This window comes from Rhinoraja longicauda, chromosome 7, assembly GCF_053455715.1.
Source record: "Rhinoraja longicauda isolate Sanriku21f chromosome 7, sRhiLon1.1, whole genome shotgun sequence".
Classification (NCBI taxonomy): Eukaryota; Metazoa; Chordata; class Chondrichthyes; order Rajiformes; family Arhynchobatidae; genus Rhinoraja; species Rhinoraja longicauda.
This window is the reverse complement of record NC_135959.1, coordinates 54,920,514-54,938,856: the sequence shown is the minus strand read 5'-3', so window position 1 is coordinate 54,938,856 and position 18,343 is coordinate 54,920,514. Positions and strand designations below refer to the sequence as shown.

Genomic DNA, 18,343 nt, shown 5'->3' with positions numbered 1-18,343 from the left:
TGATGGGTGGATATAGGTGAGGGGGGCTTTGGTGAGTGGATGGTTAGACTGGGGCCAGAAATGGAAAGACAAAAGGTGTGAGATAAGGAGAGGATATGCTAGATGTGTAGCCGGAAAGGTGCATGTGGATGGAGGAGGAATGAGAGAGATGAATGTGAGTCCAGGTGGGGCATAGGAAAGAGCAGGGGAAGGAGAGGGGGCTGTCGTGTATTGTCCCTGGAAGGGTCCCGACCCAAAATGTCACTTATCCAGGGAAATGCATAAAGTGCTGGAATAACTCAGCGGGTCAGGCAGTATCTCTGGAGAAAAAAGAAAGGTGATGTCTGGACCCTTAAGAAGGAACGTTGAGAATCTGAGAACTACTTATGCATTAATATTTGCACCAATAATTTCCTGGGTAAATTATTTAGCTGCATTGTTGTCATTGTCTAAATAATTTAAAAAATATATGATAAGTCAGGCAAACGGGAATGCTGGAGATGCAAGAGCTTCAACATTTATTTATTTCTGAGAAGGAAAACAAGAAAGGATTTTTGGAGAGCAAATGTAGAAATTCAAGCCTGTCCAAAGTTTAACTGCAGGTGTCTTGTAGAATCAGAGACTGTAGGTGAGCCAGGGTTGGAAAGGAAGTCAGCACCCATGGGGACATTATTTTTCTGTGAAGAGATGATGCACTCCTACTTTTCCAAACAACAAATAATGCAGAAAAATGGTTTGTGGTTCAAGCCTCTCTGACTACTTCCACTTGTGGAGACATTCAAACCCTGGAAGAAATCCTGAATCAGAGCAAAATTTAAAGAAGGGTTCCGACCAGAAATGTCACCCGTTCTTTTTCTCCAGAGATGCTGCCTGACCTGCTGAGTTACTCCAGCGCTTTGTGGCATTTTAAGTCATATCACCTATTCATTCTGTTTACATGTATATTTCTCTAAAATAAACATATTTGCCACACATTCCCTAACCTGTCCCTTTGGCTAATTTTTAATCCCTGTATTTGATGTTATAAATTCCATCTAAAGAAGAGAGGATGTTTCTGGGGAGAAAGACATTGTTCATAAGTTGGTACTTCACAGCATAGTTTCTGGGGTGGATTATCTCATGACTGGCATTGAGCCTTTAAGATCCTAACCATCTGAATGGTTCAAAGATTTCTTCATTGTCCCATGTACTAAGTACAGTGAAATGGCTCACAGAGCCACTGACAATACCGGAACCATGCCAACATAATAGTCATAGTGCTAACTTAGAACTTTGATTTGCACATCATGAAAATCAGTAATTAATCCCAATCAGTGCCCTCTCTGCTTCCATAGGACAAGTATAGAAAAAAACTCTAAACCAAAGAGAACATAGGTTTAAGGAGAGCGGGAAAAGATTTAATAGGAATCTTAGGGGCAATGTTTTTTACAACGAGGGGAAGGTAGTTGAGGCAGGTACTATCCCAATGTTTCAAAAACATTTAGACAGGTACATGGATAGGATGGGTTTGGAGGGATATGGGCCAAAGGCAGGCAGGTAGGGCTAGCGTAGATGGACATGTTGGTTGGCGTGGGCAAGTTGGGCCAAAGGGCATGTTTCCACACTGTATGGCTCTATAACTCTGTGTCTCTATGACCAAAGTTTAATTCTTTGTGAAAAGAATAATAATTACCTCTGGATGTATTATTGGGCTTACAAGCATTGGACAGTGATAAATAAAGTAAAAGGTAACTTCTCAAAAGATGAAGTATGAGGGGAAGTTGGCCAAGAATATAAAGAAGGACAGTAAAAGCTTCTTTAGATATGTTAAGAGAAAAAGAGTAGCAAAGTCAAATGTGGGTACCTTGAAGGCAGACACGGGTGAAATTATTATGGGTAACAAGGAAATGGCAGAAGAATTGAACAGGTGCTTCGGATCTGTCTTCACTAAGGAAGACACAAACAATCTCCCAGAGGTACTAGAGGACAGAGGATCTAGGGGAGTAGAGGAACTGAAAGAAATTTTCATTAGGCGAGAAATAGTATTGGGTAGACTAATGGGACTGAAGGACGATAAATCCCCTGGGCCTGATGGTCTGCATCCCAGGGTCCTCAGGGAGGTGGCTCTAGAAATAGTGGACGCATTGCTGATCATTTTCCAATGTTCAATAGATTCAGGATCAGTTCCTGTGGATTGGAGGATAGCTAATGTTATCCCACTTTTCAAGAAAGGAGCGAGAGAGAAAACGGGGAATTACAGACCAGTTAGCCTGACTTCGGTGGTGGGAAAGATGCTGGAGTCAATTATTAAAGAGGTAATAACGGTGCATTTGGATAGCAGTAAAAGGATAAGTCCAAATCAGCATGGATTTATGAAAGGGAAATCATGTTTGACTAATCTTCTGGAATTTTTTGAGGATGTGACAAGTAAAATGGATGAAGGGGAGCCAGTGGATGTAGTGTATCTAGACTTTCAGAAAGCCTTCGATAAGGTCCCGCACGGGAGATTGGTGACTAAAATTAGATCACATGGTATTGGGGGTAGGATGTTGACATGGATAGAAAATTGGTTGGCAGACAGGAAGCAAAGAGTAGGAGTAAACGGGTCCTTTTCAGAATGGCAGGCAGTGGCGAGTAGAGTGCCGCAAGGCTCGGTGTTGGGGCCGCAACTGTTTACCATATATATTAATGATTTGGAAGAGGGAATTAGAAGCAACACTAGCAAGTTTGCCTATGACACAAAGCTGGGGGGCAGTGCAAACTGTGAAGAGGATGTTAGGAGGTTGCAGGGTGACCTGGACAGGTTGAGTGAGTGGGCAGATAGATGCATGGCAGATGCAGTATAATCTAGATAAATGTGAGGTTATCCACTTTGGCGGCAAAAACAAAGAGGCAGATTATTATCTCAATGGAGTTAGGTTAGGTAAGGGGGAGGTGTAGTGAGACCTGGGTGTCCTTGTACACCAGTCACTGAAAGTTGGCGTGCAGGTACAGCAGGCAGTGAAGAAAGCTAATGGAATGTTGGCCTTCATAACAAGAGGATTTCAGTATAGGAGTAAAGAGGTTCTTCTGCAGTTGTATGGGGCCCTGGTAAGACCACATCTGGAGTATTGTGTACAGTTTTGGTCTCCTAATTTGAGGAAGGACATCCTTGTAATTGAGGCAGTGCAGCGTAGGTTCACGAGATTGATCCCTAGGATGAGGAAAGATTGAAAATACTAGGCTTGTATTCACTGAAGTTTAGGATGAGAGGGGATCTTATAGAAACATATAATATAATAAAAGGACTGGACAAGCTAGATGCAGGGAGTCCAGAACCAGGGGCCACAGTCTTAGAATAAAGGGGAGGCCATTTAAAACTGAGGTGAGAAAAAAACGTTTTCACCCAGAGAGTTGTAAATTTGTGGAATTCTCTGCCACAGAGGGCAGTGGAAGCCAAATCACTGGATGGGTTTAAGAGAGAGTTAGATAGAGCTCTAGGGCTAGTGGAATCAGGGGATATGGGGAGAAGGCAGGCATGGGTTATTGATTGGGGACGATCAGCCATGATCACAATGAATGGCGGTACTGGCTCGAAGGGCCGAAATGCCTCCTCCTGCACCTAATTTCTATGTTTTCTATGTTTTCTCCCATGGAACAAAAATATAGACTTCACTTGGCTGTTGTTCAAGGTCACATTTTTGAAAAGCAATATATTTTTTTAATTTGGAGGCACAAACATAATGCTGAAAACAACTATGACAGCTTCATGATTGATTATTGCACAGTACAAAAAAAGCCAGAGCAAGATAAGTTCCAAAATTAAATACTTACCAACAATTCCTCTATGACAATGAGAACAAATAGCATTTAATAGGATAGTGCTATCCTATTTACTTTTGTTTTCTAGGGCATTTACTTTTATAAAAGTTTGAAATAATTATGCACCAAATTTGGATGTCATTCCATGGCTCGCTGAGAAAACAATTTGTCCATGTTCTGATATCAGTGTTACACACTATGCCCTAAAAATAATCCCACTGAACCAAAGCATTGGACTCCTTGAGATTGTTCCACAAATTGTGTAATAAGATGCTACACTAAGCATCCTTTTATGCTCCTGTTTAGTGGGCAATTTTGAGACGCAATTTATTCTGCGGTTCTTTCAAGGCAGGGCAGATATGTGGATTGCAAAATTTGCCATTGAGAGTCGAAGCTGGGCCCGGCTCACCAACTCTTATTGATCCCATTTACCCTCCTTCCTAATCAAGATTGCTGTCCATTACCATCCATTTTGTGTTCCTTGTAATACATCAATGAAGCTGTCCTTTAGCAAAAAGGGAATTTGTTTGTGAAGCAAAAGTGCACAGTTTACGTGTGCAAAGCAACAACTGTGCTGGGCTTTGCACAAGAATAGTGTCAGGTTATGTAAGAGACAAAGGAAAACCTCATTAGTAATAAACAAGAAGATTCTATTAATATCATAGTGTTATAAGTATAAAGTAACATGGTGCGGCGATTGTAACCTTTGTGAAGAGCTGTTTGTAAGACTGATTTTGATAGTAAACTGTGCTATTTTAAACCATATGTGACACATCTCAAGTTTCGTACAATTTTTGGAGCAGACTAGATTACAGAGTTGCAGATAGTGCAGTCCTTAAAATTAGTAATACCCCATACCAAGCCACCTCAGTGTACTGTACATCAGTGCCTATTTTGTCCAGGACTCCTGCAGTGATCCAGCCAGAAAAAGATGACTTTTCTCATTGCTATCACAGCCATGCACCTGTTTGGCCTAAACTGGCACCTGCAGCCGATGGATGGGCAGATGTACCAGATCGGTGAGAACAAAGCCAGCAGTTGGCCTGTGCCAACGGACGTCACATTGTCTCCCTCTGGTGGCACAGGTTTAGACTTGCCTGAAAGGAAAGGCAAAGGAACCAGTGAAGGTATGGTCTACTCTAAGCATAATCACTACTATGAACCTGCTCTTTGAATCTTCACTGTCCTTTATGTTTAACATTCAAGGCTTTATTTGTTAGTTATATTTGAAAACGTTACATGCAATGTTTCCTTTTACGATCTTTCTGCCTTACTATTGTTGCAAAGCATATTTTGAAAAAGGTTTACAGATTCTCAACATCCTTCTCATGAACTTCTGTCACATTGATATATTTTGCAAAAATAGACATTTTAGCAGAGCAAGGTTATTTTATGACCATGAAATCCTCATCTAGAGAGATGCTTTGAGGACATATTGCACACTACCACTCAGGCAGGCAGATCTAACTTTTACATGAATACCATATTCCAATATTTATTCAGATGTGAAAACTGTTCAGCAACACTGAGATTTAAAATTTGGTCCACAGTTGACCTTGAGTTGGATACCTTTCAAAACATTCTTGCATTCCAATGTTATTATAATCCAAGATGACATTTCTTGAATCCAAAGGACTGTGGAACAAAGAATTTTTGATTTGCAATTCAAAATATTTTAATGTAAATTCTTTGGCAGGAGGCATAGATAGTTTTGAAAATGACAATGTATCTTAAGGATTGAATGCAGGTCTTCCAGAGCTTACAAACGCCCAAATTATGTACAACTGTACATATAAGCAGGCATTTGGGAGACGGGAGGATGGATTTGCCAGCCGCTGCTAGTCTGCGTCATCTTTTGTATTTCCCACTAGCAAACTGTTCGGTTATGAAAAGTTATCAGAAACAGAATTCTGCTGCAACATGGGGAGGACCAGTGTATGTGTGTCTATATGTCCTCCTCTGTGTGTAAACCCTCATTATTATGAACCCACTTTATAACGGATTTTGATAGTAGCGGACTGACCTTTGCCCCCAAGCTGGGCTGCCGAAGTCACCCCCGGCCTGCTCCGTCTCCCCGACCGTTTCCAGGCCGGACTTACTGCCGGCCCACATAGCTTCCTCAGCCACTTCCAGGCCATACCTGCTGCCGCTGCTGGCCCTTACCTGCACTCCGGCGGCAAGCGGGCCGCGACCAATGACTCCGCCGATCCTCTGCCTCAACTCACCTAGATTCCAGGTCCAGTTCCAGACCGAGAGTCTGAAGAAGGGTCTCGACCCAAAAGGACACCTACCCATGTTTTCCAGACATGCAGCCTGACCTGCTGAGTTACTCTAGAACTTTATGTCCATTTGTGCATCAACCAGCATCTGAAGTTCTTTGTTTCTACTACTAATACATTGATCACAATCACAATAAAACTTTATTAGCCAAGTATGTTTTGCAATATACGAGGAACTTCATTTGCTATACAGTCATAACAATAAAAAGCAACAGGACACACAAAATACATTTTAACACGAACATCCGCCACCAAGTGACTCCTCCACATTCCTCACTGTGATAGAAGGTGAAAAAAAAGTTCAATCTCTCCCTTCTTTGTCCTCCAACGATCGGGGGCTCTAACCTTCCGTTGACGGCATGATCTTAATCCCGCAGCCAGCGGAGAGCCTTCCTCGTCGGGGCGATCAAGCTCCTTCATCGGGGGGGATCTCAGCTCCGCCGTGCCTGCGATCTACCCCGGGTCGGGACCAGTCGAACCTCGTGCAGCTTTTGGAGCTCCCGACCGGTCTCAACCCGAGACTGTGAGCTCCTGATGTTAAAGTCCACAGGCTGCATTGGAGCGTCGATCGTAGGCTCAGATGATAAGTCCACGCCCCCGCGGGGACTCAAGGTCAGTCCCAGGCAAGACCTCCAGCTCCGTGATGTTAGGCCGCAGAGCGACCAGAGATACGATCCGGAAAACAATCGCATCTCCGGCAAGATAAGAGATTGAAAAAAAGTTTCCCCCGACCCCCTCTCCCAACCACACATAAAACAAACCAGAGAACATTTACACAAACTTTTAAAACTTACCAAAAATAACAAAAAGTTTGAAAAGGACAGACAGACTGTAGGCGAGGCAGCCATCGTGCGGTTTTTCGTGAACAATCGGCAATAACGGATACCATTCGCCCATATGGTCCATTGTAAAGAGGGTTTACTGGGTTTTCCCTTGGTTACAGCCCAGTTCCATTCCTGAGAACTGTTCATAACCCAAACAGTTTGCATGAATTGGAAATACTGTGCCCGCCATAATGTTTGGGACAAAGACCCATCATTTAATTATTTGCCTCTGCACTCCACAATTTGAGATTTGTAATAGAAAAAATCACATGTGGTTAAAGTGCACATCATCAGATTTTAATAAAGGCCATTTTTACACATTTTGGTTTCACCATGTAGAAATTACAGCTGTGTTTATAGATAGTCCCCCCATTTCAGGGCACCATAATGTTTGGGACACATGGCTTCACAGGTGTTTGTAATTGCTCAGGTGTGTTTAAATGCTTCCTTAATGCAGGTATAAGAGAGCTCTCAGCACCTAGTCTTTCCTCCAGTCTTTCTATCACCTTTGGAAACTTTTATTGCTGTTTATCAACATGAGGACCAAAGTTGTGCCAATAAAAGTCAAAGAAGCCATTATGAGACTGAGAAACAAGAATAAAACTGTTAGATACATCAGCCAAACCATCGGCTTACCAAAATCAACAGTTTGGAACATTATTAAGAAGAAAGAGAGCACTGGTGAGCTTACTAATCGCAAAGGGACTATCAGGCCAAGGAAGCCCTCCACACCTGATGAGAGAAGAATTCTCTTTATAATGAAGAAAAATCCCCAAACACCTTTCCGGCAGATCAGAAACACTCTTCAGGAGTCAGGTGCAGATTTGTCAATGACCACTGTCTGCAGAAGACTTCATGAACAGAAATACAGAGGCTACACTGCAAGATGCAAGCCACTGGTTAGCCGCAAAAATAGGATGGCTAGATTACAGTTTGCCAAGAAGTACTTAAAAGAGCAACCACAGTTCTGGAAAAAGGTCTTGTGGACAGATGAGATGAAGATTAACTTATATCAGAGTGATGGCAAGAGCAAAGTATGGAGGAGAGAAGGAACTGCCCAAGATCCAAAGCATACCACCTCATCTGTGCAACACGGTGGTGGGGGTGTTATGGCCTGGGCATGTATGGCGGCTGAAGGGACTGGCTCACTTATTGTCATTGATGATACAACTGCTGATGGTACAAGCATAATGTGTTCTGAAGTGATGTTAGGCCGCAGAGCGCCCAGAGATACGATCCGGAAAACAATCCACCTGCCTATCTGCCCAAGTTCAAACAAATGCCTCAAATCTCATTGGCCGGCGGTTCATTCTACAGCAAGACAATGATCCCAAATATACTGCTAAAGCAACAAAGGAGTTTTTCAAAGCTAAAAAATGGTCAATTCTTGAGTGGGTAAGTCAATCACCCGATCTGAATCCAATTGAGCATGACTTTTATATGCTGAAGATAAAACTGAAGGGGACTAGCCCCCAAAACAAGCGTAAGCTAAAGATGGCTGCAATACGCAGAGGATCACCAGAGAAGACACTCAGCAACTGGTGATGTCCATGAATCGCAGACTTCAAGCAGTCACTGCATGTAAAGGATATGCAATAAAATACTAAACATGACTACTTTCATTTATATGACATTGCTGTGTCCCAAACATTATTGTGCCCTGAAATGGGGGGACTATGTATAAACACTGCTGTAATTTCTACATGGTGAAACCAAAATGTATAAAAATGGTCTTTATTAAAATCTGACAATGTGCACTTTAACCACATGTGATTTTTTTCTATTACAAATCTCAAATTTTGGAGTACAGAGGATAATAAATAAATGATGGCTCCTTGTCCCAAACATTATGGAGGGCACTGTACACAGCAATACATATATCTAAAAGATGAGAACTGCAGTTCGAAAGCAATCCGTTTTTTGTCAACTACTTGAAAATGTCCCGAACTTGTGCAAGTAGTTGCTCAAGTTTTTTAAAATCATTTAAGAGATTGTCGTTTGTTTGTTAGAAATTGTATCTTCTCTAAAAAGATGCATAATGCCAGTGGTGAACTAGGGTGGTGGTGATGGTTTTACGTGATCTTGGGCTGGATCTTCCAGAGGCCAGACCGCCACCAGAGGCTGTAGCCTATGGCTGCCCCATGCCCGCGCTCACCTGGACTAAGCATAGAAGGTCACTTTCACTGGTCCTCAGCACCCAGAGCCAAGCTCTAGCGTCCAGGTGACGTCAACCTCACGGCATATGTAGAAGCCCCCAGAGTGACCAGATCTCTTTTATCAGAAGGAAAAACGGTGGGTGATATATTTTCCTCCTCTCAAAGCTTGTCAGAGGTACTTAGAAATGCTGAGCAGGGGAGAAAGCTACTATTAAGAAATTACTCGCAGGGCATGCTACTGGAATAATATGGATGCATTGGACCCCACTGCAGCAGACCAAGTGAGGTTTAGTTTAGTTTAGTTTAGAGGTACAGCGCGAAACAGGCCCTTTGGCCCACCAGGTCCGCGCAAACCAGCGATCCCTGCACATAAACACTCCCCGACACACATTAGGGACAATTTTCACATTTAACAAGCCAATGTACCTCTTTGGAGTGTGGGAGTAAACCGAAGATCTTGGAGAAAACCCATGCAGGTCACGGGGAGAATGTACAAACTCCGTACAGACAGCACCCTCAGTCAGGATTGAACCCGGGTCTCCAGCGCTACAAGCGCTGTAAGGCAGCAACTCTAATGCTGCGCCACTGTGCCGCCCTGATTAGGTTCCAAAGTCTAGGCAGGTCTCCTACTTTAAGGTCCCAATGCCATTCTGGGACATGCACAGAAGGGTTTTGCTGCAGAGAAACCAAAATGAGCTTTGCACAGTCAGTATTGTCACTGCCACACCCAGCACTCTCAAAGATGTAGAGTACGTGCACTGTGGACTCAGCACAAAAATCAGAGGTGGACTGAGTGTGATCAGGTTTAAAATGGCATCCTGACACACAGAAACGAGCATTATATGATAGAATTTCAAGATTAGTATCTCAAATGGTCCAGGGGATTCCATTTCCTATCAAATGGACAGATCCAACATAAATTTCAAGGGCTCTGATTAGCTGTTATACAACTTAATTCTTGGGCATGTGTTGTTTCTGTTTTTTCTGTGCTCTAATATGCTTCTGGCAGGGCAAATGATATGGTCACAGTTGTGGGATGATTGACCGGCTGGAATGGCACATTGATTCTATTCAGATCTGTCACAAAATAGCAGCTGTTATTGTCTCTGAAATTCATCCTTAATTGACCACATTACAATATCGCCTCATCAGCACATTGTACTCTGAAGTTTCTTCTATTGCCATCAATAAAATTGAATTCAGGTTGTAGAGTACAACACACTGTTGCTTTATAGTTTGGTTTAGATTAGAGATACAGCATGGGAACAGGCCCCTTGGCCCACTGAGTCCACGCGCACCATCTATCACCCGTGGTGCTATGTTACCACACAGCATGTTAGTGCAAGTGATTTAGGATGAATTTCCACACACACACACATATGTTGTTATTGATCAGATTTGAGTTTGAGTTTCAAAGATTAGGATTAGCTCAAACCATGAATCCATTTTGTCATTATGTACAACATTCCTTCCTCTGAACTCACGAATGCCATGTTAATTTTCTCCCAGTTTTTCAGTGACTTGGTGACGTCTCAGTGTGCAATGTACTGATTGAGAATGATCAGCCATGATCACATTGAATGGCGGTGCTGGCTTGAAGGACCGAATGGCCTACTCCTGCACCTATTTTCTATGTATCTATGCTCCCACAATGTTTCAAAAACTATTAAAGAGCGGGGAGGTAATTTGATGAAGCTGTTGAAAGGGTGATACCAAGCCGAGGCTTTACATGTTAAGAACTAAAGAGAAAGGAAAGTTTGGGAGAGGAAAGAATTAAAATTTCAGAGATTCGGAAAAAAAAATGAGTGAATGAAAATAACCTTATTCTGTTCTTTGCTCTCAACACAGCTTGGGTCCAGCCAAGTATTCAGAAGCTATCACACTCCATTCATAATGCTGAACGGAGTGAAACAGTGAAGCCAAGTTCTTGCCCACAGTCGTTGATATAAAGTTGATGTAGAAAATGAGCCAGAGAGTTCAGTGTACAGTCAGCCAGCAAGTCTTCCTCTTAAAGGCAGAATAGAAATGAGGATTCACGGGATAACTTTTTACTGTACCTCGGTACATGTGACAATAAACTAAACTCAACAAACTGAACTCAAAGTGCCAATTGACATTTTGACCAAGGCTTTGCGAACTGCAGAAAGAAACAGTGGGCACTTCATCTAACAAAACAACATTCAGCAGGCCTCTATTTCAAAAGTTTGGTTCAATGGAACTCGTGAGTAGTAATAATAGACAATAGGTGCAGGAGTAGGCCATTCGGCCCTTCGAGCCAGCACCACCATTCAATGTGATCATGGCTGATCATTCTCAATCAGTACCCCGTTCCTGCCTTCTCCTCATACCCCCTGACCGCTATCCTTAAGAGCTCTATCTACCTCTAATACCATTTCAAAATACTTCTGAATGATTCAGATGTGAAGGTCCAAAGCATCAGCAGGGCAGTGTATAACACAAAGAAACAGTATTGGAGAGTACAGCTCTGTCGATGTATTACACTAGGTTACAATACTGGAGAATAGGGCTCAGTCTCTATATGACATTGGGGAACAGCACTGTCACTGTATACGTGTAAGGGTTCCGTCCTTCAGAACTGTCCGTAAACTGGTTTTTTTGTTCACTCAGAAACGAACAATTTCTCATTCAGAGAAACTGAATGGGTGGTAGAAATTACAACAGAAGTTCACCCATTTGCAGCCAGTTGCAGGAGATAAGGCCATGAAAGAGCCAGAGCAACAGCAGAGGCAACGGAAATCCAATCATTGTTTTATTCCAATATTCTTTTTATTCCAGTACTTCTTTCCAAGCCGCAGTTTAAACTCTTGGAAATTACCAGCACAAATTATTCCGCAGTATTTTAAATTTTAAAGACTCTCCAACAAACCTCCATGATCAAGTACATTTGCCACGTTTATTTTTAGTGTGACATGCACTGTGTAGAGCTCAATGGGAGGATTTGCATAAAGCCGGATTTCCTTGTCAGATCTTCAGTTACCCAGGCAAGCCCTGTATCAGTAAGATATCAGAGAAATGCATATAAAAATGCTCAAAGAACATGCTGAGAGATCCATAGGAGTGGAAGTAGGCCCTTCAGCCTATTGAGTCTACTCCGCCATTCAATCATGGCTGATCTATCATTCACTCTCAACCCCATTCTCTTGCCTTCTCCCCATTACTCTTGACACCCTTACCAATCAAGAATCTCTGCCTTAAAATACCCAGCAGATTGAAAAATACAGGCTGCAGGATATATTGTAGTGCACCCTAACAGAGGTATAAATGCAAACTGCACAGCAAGTACTTTGATGTACAACTACACATTCTATTGATTTTACAAACATCTTCAGTTTGATGTGTATAGCAGGTCAGAATGCATTAAGCACAATTTAAATTACTAGTGCAAATCTTGAGTGGGTAGAAGTCTCAGTACTCTCAGGGCACAAATCTTAAGAAGACTGCAGGGGTAATCATGAAGGGATATAGCAGGAGCAGACCCACGAGGAAATTTGGGGAAGTAGGGAGATGGGTGGAGAGACTGGGGAGGGCTTCCAGAATTGCCGAGAGAGTTTCAGACAAAAATGGATACATGTAATAGAGATGAACATGAGAGAAGTTAAGGAAATATTTGAGAATCCATCAATCATGAGGCAAAGCTAGGGAGGGATTTGGAGGGAATATTTCGATTTAGCATTCGATGTATGCAATATTGCAAAAATGTAATTGTAATTTGATGAGAAAGTACTACAGAAATGTAAAGACTTAAATGGTTAATTGAAGAATACTTTTGGAAATCTACTTTGTATTTACATGAAATCAAACTAAGGTTTATTACATGCATCAAGATGCCATTAAACTGGAAATGTGCAGTGGCCAATGAATGTAGTGTGGGTAGGTCCTTACTGCAAGGTTCTAGTCCTGGATCACTCATGTCTGGATGCTATTCTTTAACTCCAGCTCAGCCTTCAACACCATAATACAGAATAAGCTCATCTCTAAACTTCTGAACCTTGGCCTTGGGACCTCGATCTGCAACTGGTTTTGGGACTTACTGGCCGACAGACCTCAGTCAGTCATGACATTTCCTCCACCCTGACCCTCAATACTGGTGACCCTCAGGGTTATATGCTCAGTTACATGCTCTTCTCCCTGTATCTGTAGAACTGTGTGGCCATGTACAAAATGGCAACTCAGTCTTTAAGTTTAGGGAAGAAGCTCCCGAAGGGCCGCGAGCCGGGGCCATTCCCCGGCAGCAGGCCTGGTTTGCCTGCTGTACATCGGGAACCCGCCTGGAGTAGGAGGCTCGTCCAAGGCTCGTCTCCTGCTCGCCCCCGAAGGCCGGGAAATGGCGAGTCAGCGAGATGGAGGTGACGGCTGCAACAGGCCTTTACGGCCGGCTGCAGCTGGGACTTTGAAAATGGCGCCAAAACATGATGACTTGCATATGGACTCTATCTGTGCTGTATCTATGCATTCTGTACAATGCATTCTGTACTTAATCAGGGATGACAATGATCTTACCGAACTGCATGCAATAAAGGAATTTCATTGTACCTTGGTGCACATGATAATCTAGAACCATTGAACCACTGATGCCACAGTTGTCTGTCGGATCTAAAACAATGATGAAACGAAGGAGATCAAGACCCTTGTGCCCAGGTGTGGGAGAAAAACAGAGCTCTTAATGTCAGTAATATGACAGACTTTGTTATGGATCTAAGGAAAAAAATCGGCATATTTAATTTCTTAAGCATCTGAGATTTTGTATATCCACGAGGATTCTCTCGAACTTCTACAAAGTATTCCGACAGGATGCATCTTGCCCTGGAATGACAACTGCTCTTCCCTTGACCACCTCAATCTGCAGAGAGTGATGTACACAGCCCCATGTGAATAAGGATGCCTGCGCCCTTGGCCAATCCCCTCTCTATCTTCTGCCATCTGGGAGAAGGTACAGGAGCTTGAAAGCCCAGACATCTAGACTTAAGAACAACCTCTTCCCCACAGCTATCTGACTCCTGAAACAATCACCTCTTTTACATCCGATTCCCAGAGGTGCTGCCACATACTGACTAGTGAAAGGTCTGGACCTTTCTAGTGGAGAGGATGTTTCCACGAGTGGCAGAGTCTAGGACCACAGGCCATAGCCTCAGAATAAAAGGACATACCTTGAGAAAGGAGATGGGAAGGAACTTCTTTAGTCAGAGAGTGGCGAATTTGTGGATTTCATTGCCACAGACAGCTGTGAAGGCCAAGTCAATAGATATTTTTAAGACGGAGATTGACAAATTCTTGATTCTTTAAGGGTATCAGGGGTTATGGGGCGAAAGCAGGAGAATGGGGTTGAGACGGAAAGATAGATCAGCCACGATTGAATGGCAGAGTAGACTTGATTGGCTGAATGGTCTAATTCTGCTCCCAGTGCTTATGAACTTATACTCTTAACTCTACCTCATTCGGTTATTGTGTTATTGTACGTTAATATACTTTTGCACTATTTGGATTTGCACTACAATCGTAAAACATTCAGCTGTTTTGAACTCATCGTATTTTATTATGCTGTATCCATTATTACTGTATATATATACTGTCTAATCTGTGACCTTCATGTGAATAATGAATTTCATTGCACCCTGGTGTATATGACAATGAACCAACATTTTTTCTAATCTTCAGTTTCACCTCAGGTAGATTAGGAATTGTGGGGCATGGGGTGTGAGTGTGGAGGAGAGAGGTCGGGAGTGCAGTTTCAATAAATGTCAGAGGACAGAGACGTCAGCAAGTCACATCAGGCCATGAGGAGGGGGCCGGCATCTGTGGAGGGGGTTGAAATTACATTTAGCTGGAGCGGGAGGCCCTGTCCATGTGTGACAGGCGTGAGGAAGGTTTCCAGGAGGGAGAGAATGGAGTAAGTAGCAAAGTTAAAGAGCTCCTACTCTGCGGGAGAATTCATGCACCACACCTCATGACTACAGTTTGGCATACTCAGGTCCCTCAAAGCTGTGCCATTAGCAGGCCTGCACAGATGAACAGTCCTGTTGACTGTGCCCCAAGGTGCCATAAGCACAGAGTAGTCTAACTGACAGTGGTGCGCAAATATGTTCAGTTTAATTTATTATTGTCACGTGCACCGAGATACAGTGAAAAGCTTTTGTTTACATGCTATCCAGTCAAAGTAAAGACTTTACATGAATACAATCAAGCTGTCCACTGTGCATAGATAAAGGGTACAATATTTAGTGCAAAGATATAACATTGATGTTCAATAAAGTCCGATTAAAGATCGTTCAAAGGTCTCCAATGAGGTAATTGGGAAATCAGGACCACACTCCAGCTGATGAGAGGACCATCTACAAAGTCCATACAGACTGCACTCGTAGTCAGGATCGAACCCGGGTCTCTGGCGCTGCAAGGCAGCAACTCTGCCGCTGCACCACGGTGCCACTTTACTTAAGGAGTATACACTGGAGTGAGCACAATGCTTAAGGAAACCTATCCAAAAATGAACATGGCTCAGCTTCCCATGCACAGAGAATGGAGATGCCTTTACCTGCAGAACACAGACAAATCTGGGCCAAGTGTGTACCATAGAAGAATCCATCATTTTATTCCATAATGGATACTTGCTGAAATAGGGGATGTTCTTTCAAGTAACACTTAAGTTCTTATTATATTTCAAGGCTTGCTTTCCTGGTCAAAACCAATGCTGTTCCCTAGTCATGTTCACTCAGTCCAATGTTGTCGTCATGATTTCAAACAAGACTTGAATGCTGACACAAGGAACTGCAGAATCTGGAATCCTAAGCAAACACAAAATGCTGGACTAACTCAGCGGATCAGGCAGCATCTGTGGAGGGATAGACAAGTCATGTTTCAGTCCAAAGAAGGTTCCAACCCAAACCATTGTCTGTCCATTTTCCTCCACAAATGCAGCCTGACCTGCTGAATTACTCCAGCACTTGTGGTTTGCTCAAGAGTTGAATGCTAATTGATGTGAGAACTGTCAACCAACCCTGCAGTCTCTGTGTGTTGTCATGCCAAGCAATAGCCCATCACACACACTCACGTGTATTGATTGCATTAGTGCTCAAATATGCACCTCAACTCAATCCATCAGTGCATCAAATATACTTTACATCAATGAATTTTAATACAAAATCTTCTCAAGTCAACTTTTTAAATAATTAATTTTCTTTACATTAAATCCCAACCTGCTGTATAATTTATATTAGATGTGTAAGATGGAACTGCAGATGCTGGTTTAAACCAAAGATAGACACAAAAAGCTGGAGTAACTCAGCGGGACAGACAGCATCTCTGGGGAGAAGGAATGGGTGACGTTTCGGGTCGAGACCCTTCTTCAGTATAATTTATATTGTACAATTCCAAGCTTTGGAATAGTTCAAGAAATTTGAAACCTTTCAAAGTTTGAATTATCATGAGCAAACTTTGGCAGTTCAGTTTGAAGTAAAACATTGACTTTTGATGCATCATTTGAACCCGTCTTTTTCATGACAACCATTTATTTAAACAACTATCAATGGAGTCTTCTTTATATCAACCCAAAAAATAGGTCATGAATATAACATATGTCAAAAGTAATTGCAAGCTTCAATAGAAGGCAGAAGTGTATTAAAATGGAACCTTACCTGATATTATTTTCAGTTATTAAAAAAATACCAATAACAAAAGTTAGCTATTTTGCAAATCATAACTGACAGCACAAAATTGCAGAGAAACAGGCTAAATTGTAAAATGTAATTACAGACATGCTTTTATTCTGAGTCACACAATAGGATGAAGAAATAAAATTGTTTTTTTTGCTAATGCTCTGGACCTGAACGGCAGATAGTTAGCCTTTGAGAGCTCTATATTAAAAAGGCACTCATAGCGGTTAAATGTCATGCTAGGTGCATGGTAATATGAATCAAAATCAATAACCTACGGATAGCAAGCTATAGGATTATTCATGTCTTAGTCTAGCTTAATTTTAGAGAAACAAAATTTAATTAAATTCATTTGTAAGCAACATCAGTTGAATGTCACTATTAACTGGATCAGCTCTTTGTGACAATTTGGCTCAGCTTTTAGAAAATCTAAATTGCAAGTTAAAAAAAAAAAGTTTTTTTAAATGATTGTAATAAGTCAGATTGCAAAAAATATTATATTACACATAGCTGGGTAATGAACACTGCATTTGGTTTTTGTCTCTGCATATTTATGAGTTTGCTTTCTCTTCCTTTCCCTTCTTCTCTAAATTTGGATTCTTTTTGTGCAGTTTCTTCCTTCAGGTTTTGTTGCAGCAATTTTCCCTTCAGTTAACAAGGAAGTACAATTCTCAATGTTTTCACAGGAAAAACAGATAATTTTATCCCAGAAGACAGCTACATTGATTCAGGAGAAATTGATATCGGGCGAAGAATCACTGAAAAGATACCACCCGGCCTATTCTGGCGCACCCAAGTGTTCATAGATCACCCAATGTATTTGAAATTCAATGTATCATTGGGAAAGGATGCTCTGATTGGAATCTATGGTCGTCGTGGTCTCCCTCCATCCCACACACAGGTAAATATGGTTGGATGAGGGGGGACCTCATTGAAACTTAACAAATAATTAAAAGCCTGGATAAAGTGAATGTGGAGAGGATGTTCCCACTTGTGGGAGAGTCAAGGACCAGAGGCTATAGCCTTTCAAAAGGAGATGAGGAGGAATTTCTTTGGTCAGTGGTGAATCTGTGGAATTCATTGCCACAGAATGCACAGAATGCATTCAAGAGAGAGCTGGATAGAGCTCTTAAGGATAGCGGAGTCAGGGGGTATGGGGAGAAGGCAGGAACGGGGTACTGATTGAGAATGATCAGCCATGATCACATTGAATGGCGGTGCTGGCTCGAAGGGCCGAATGGCCTCCTCCTGCACCTATTGTCTATTGTCTATTGTGGAGGCCGTCGATGGGTATTTTTAAAGCAGAGATTGACAGATTCTTGATTAGTAAGTGTAAGTGGTTATGTAGAGAAGACAGGAGAATGGGGCTGAGAGGGAAAGATAGATCAGCCATGATTGAATGGCAGAGTAGACTTGATGGGCCGAATGGCCTAATTCTGCTCCTATAATTTGTGAAATAACATGCACATGAATGGACTGCTCAATAGAAGGACTGCGGCCATTCAAGAAGGTGATTTAAGAGCACACAGAGTAGGTATTAAATGCTGGTCGTACTATTGGAGCCAACAATAAATTGAAAAAGATAACATACCATTCATCACCAAATAAGTGGCATGGGCCCACTGCACATAATTAGTTTAGAAATGCAGCATGGAAAC

At 42.2% G+C, this 18,343-nt stretch overlaps 1 protein-coding gene across 17 annotated transcripts in view; it reads left to right on the top strand.

Annotated features, from left to right (window-relative positions):
* tenm4 (teneurin transmembrane protein 4) overlaps positions 1 to 18,343 on the top strand; it is a 1,451,267-nt gene that overhangs the window by 1,290,313 nt on the left and 142,611 nt on the right. For 16 of the 17 annotated variants that reach the window (XM_078402642.1, XM_078402641.1, XM_078402643.1 and 13 more), the window contains 2 exons: positions 4,716 to 4,886; positions 17,372 to 17,586. In XM_078402642.1, the coding sequence (XP_078258768.1) occupies positions 4,716 to 4,886; positions 17,372 to 17,586 (386 nt within the window). The remainder of the gene's footprint in view (positions 1 to 4,715; positions 4,887 to 17,371; positions 17,587 to 18,343) is intronic. The other variant, XM_078402640.1, reaches the window with a different exon arrangement.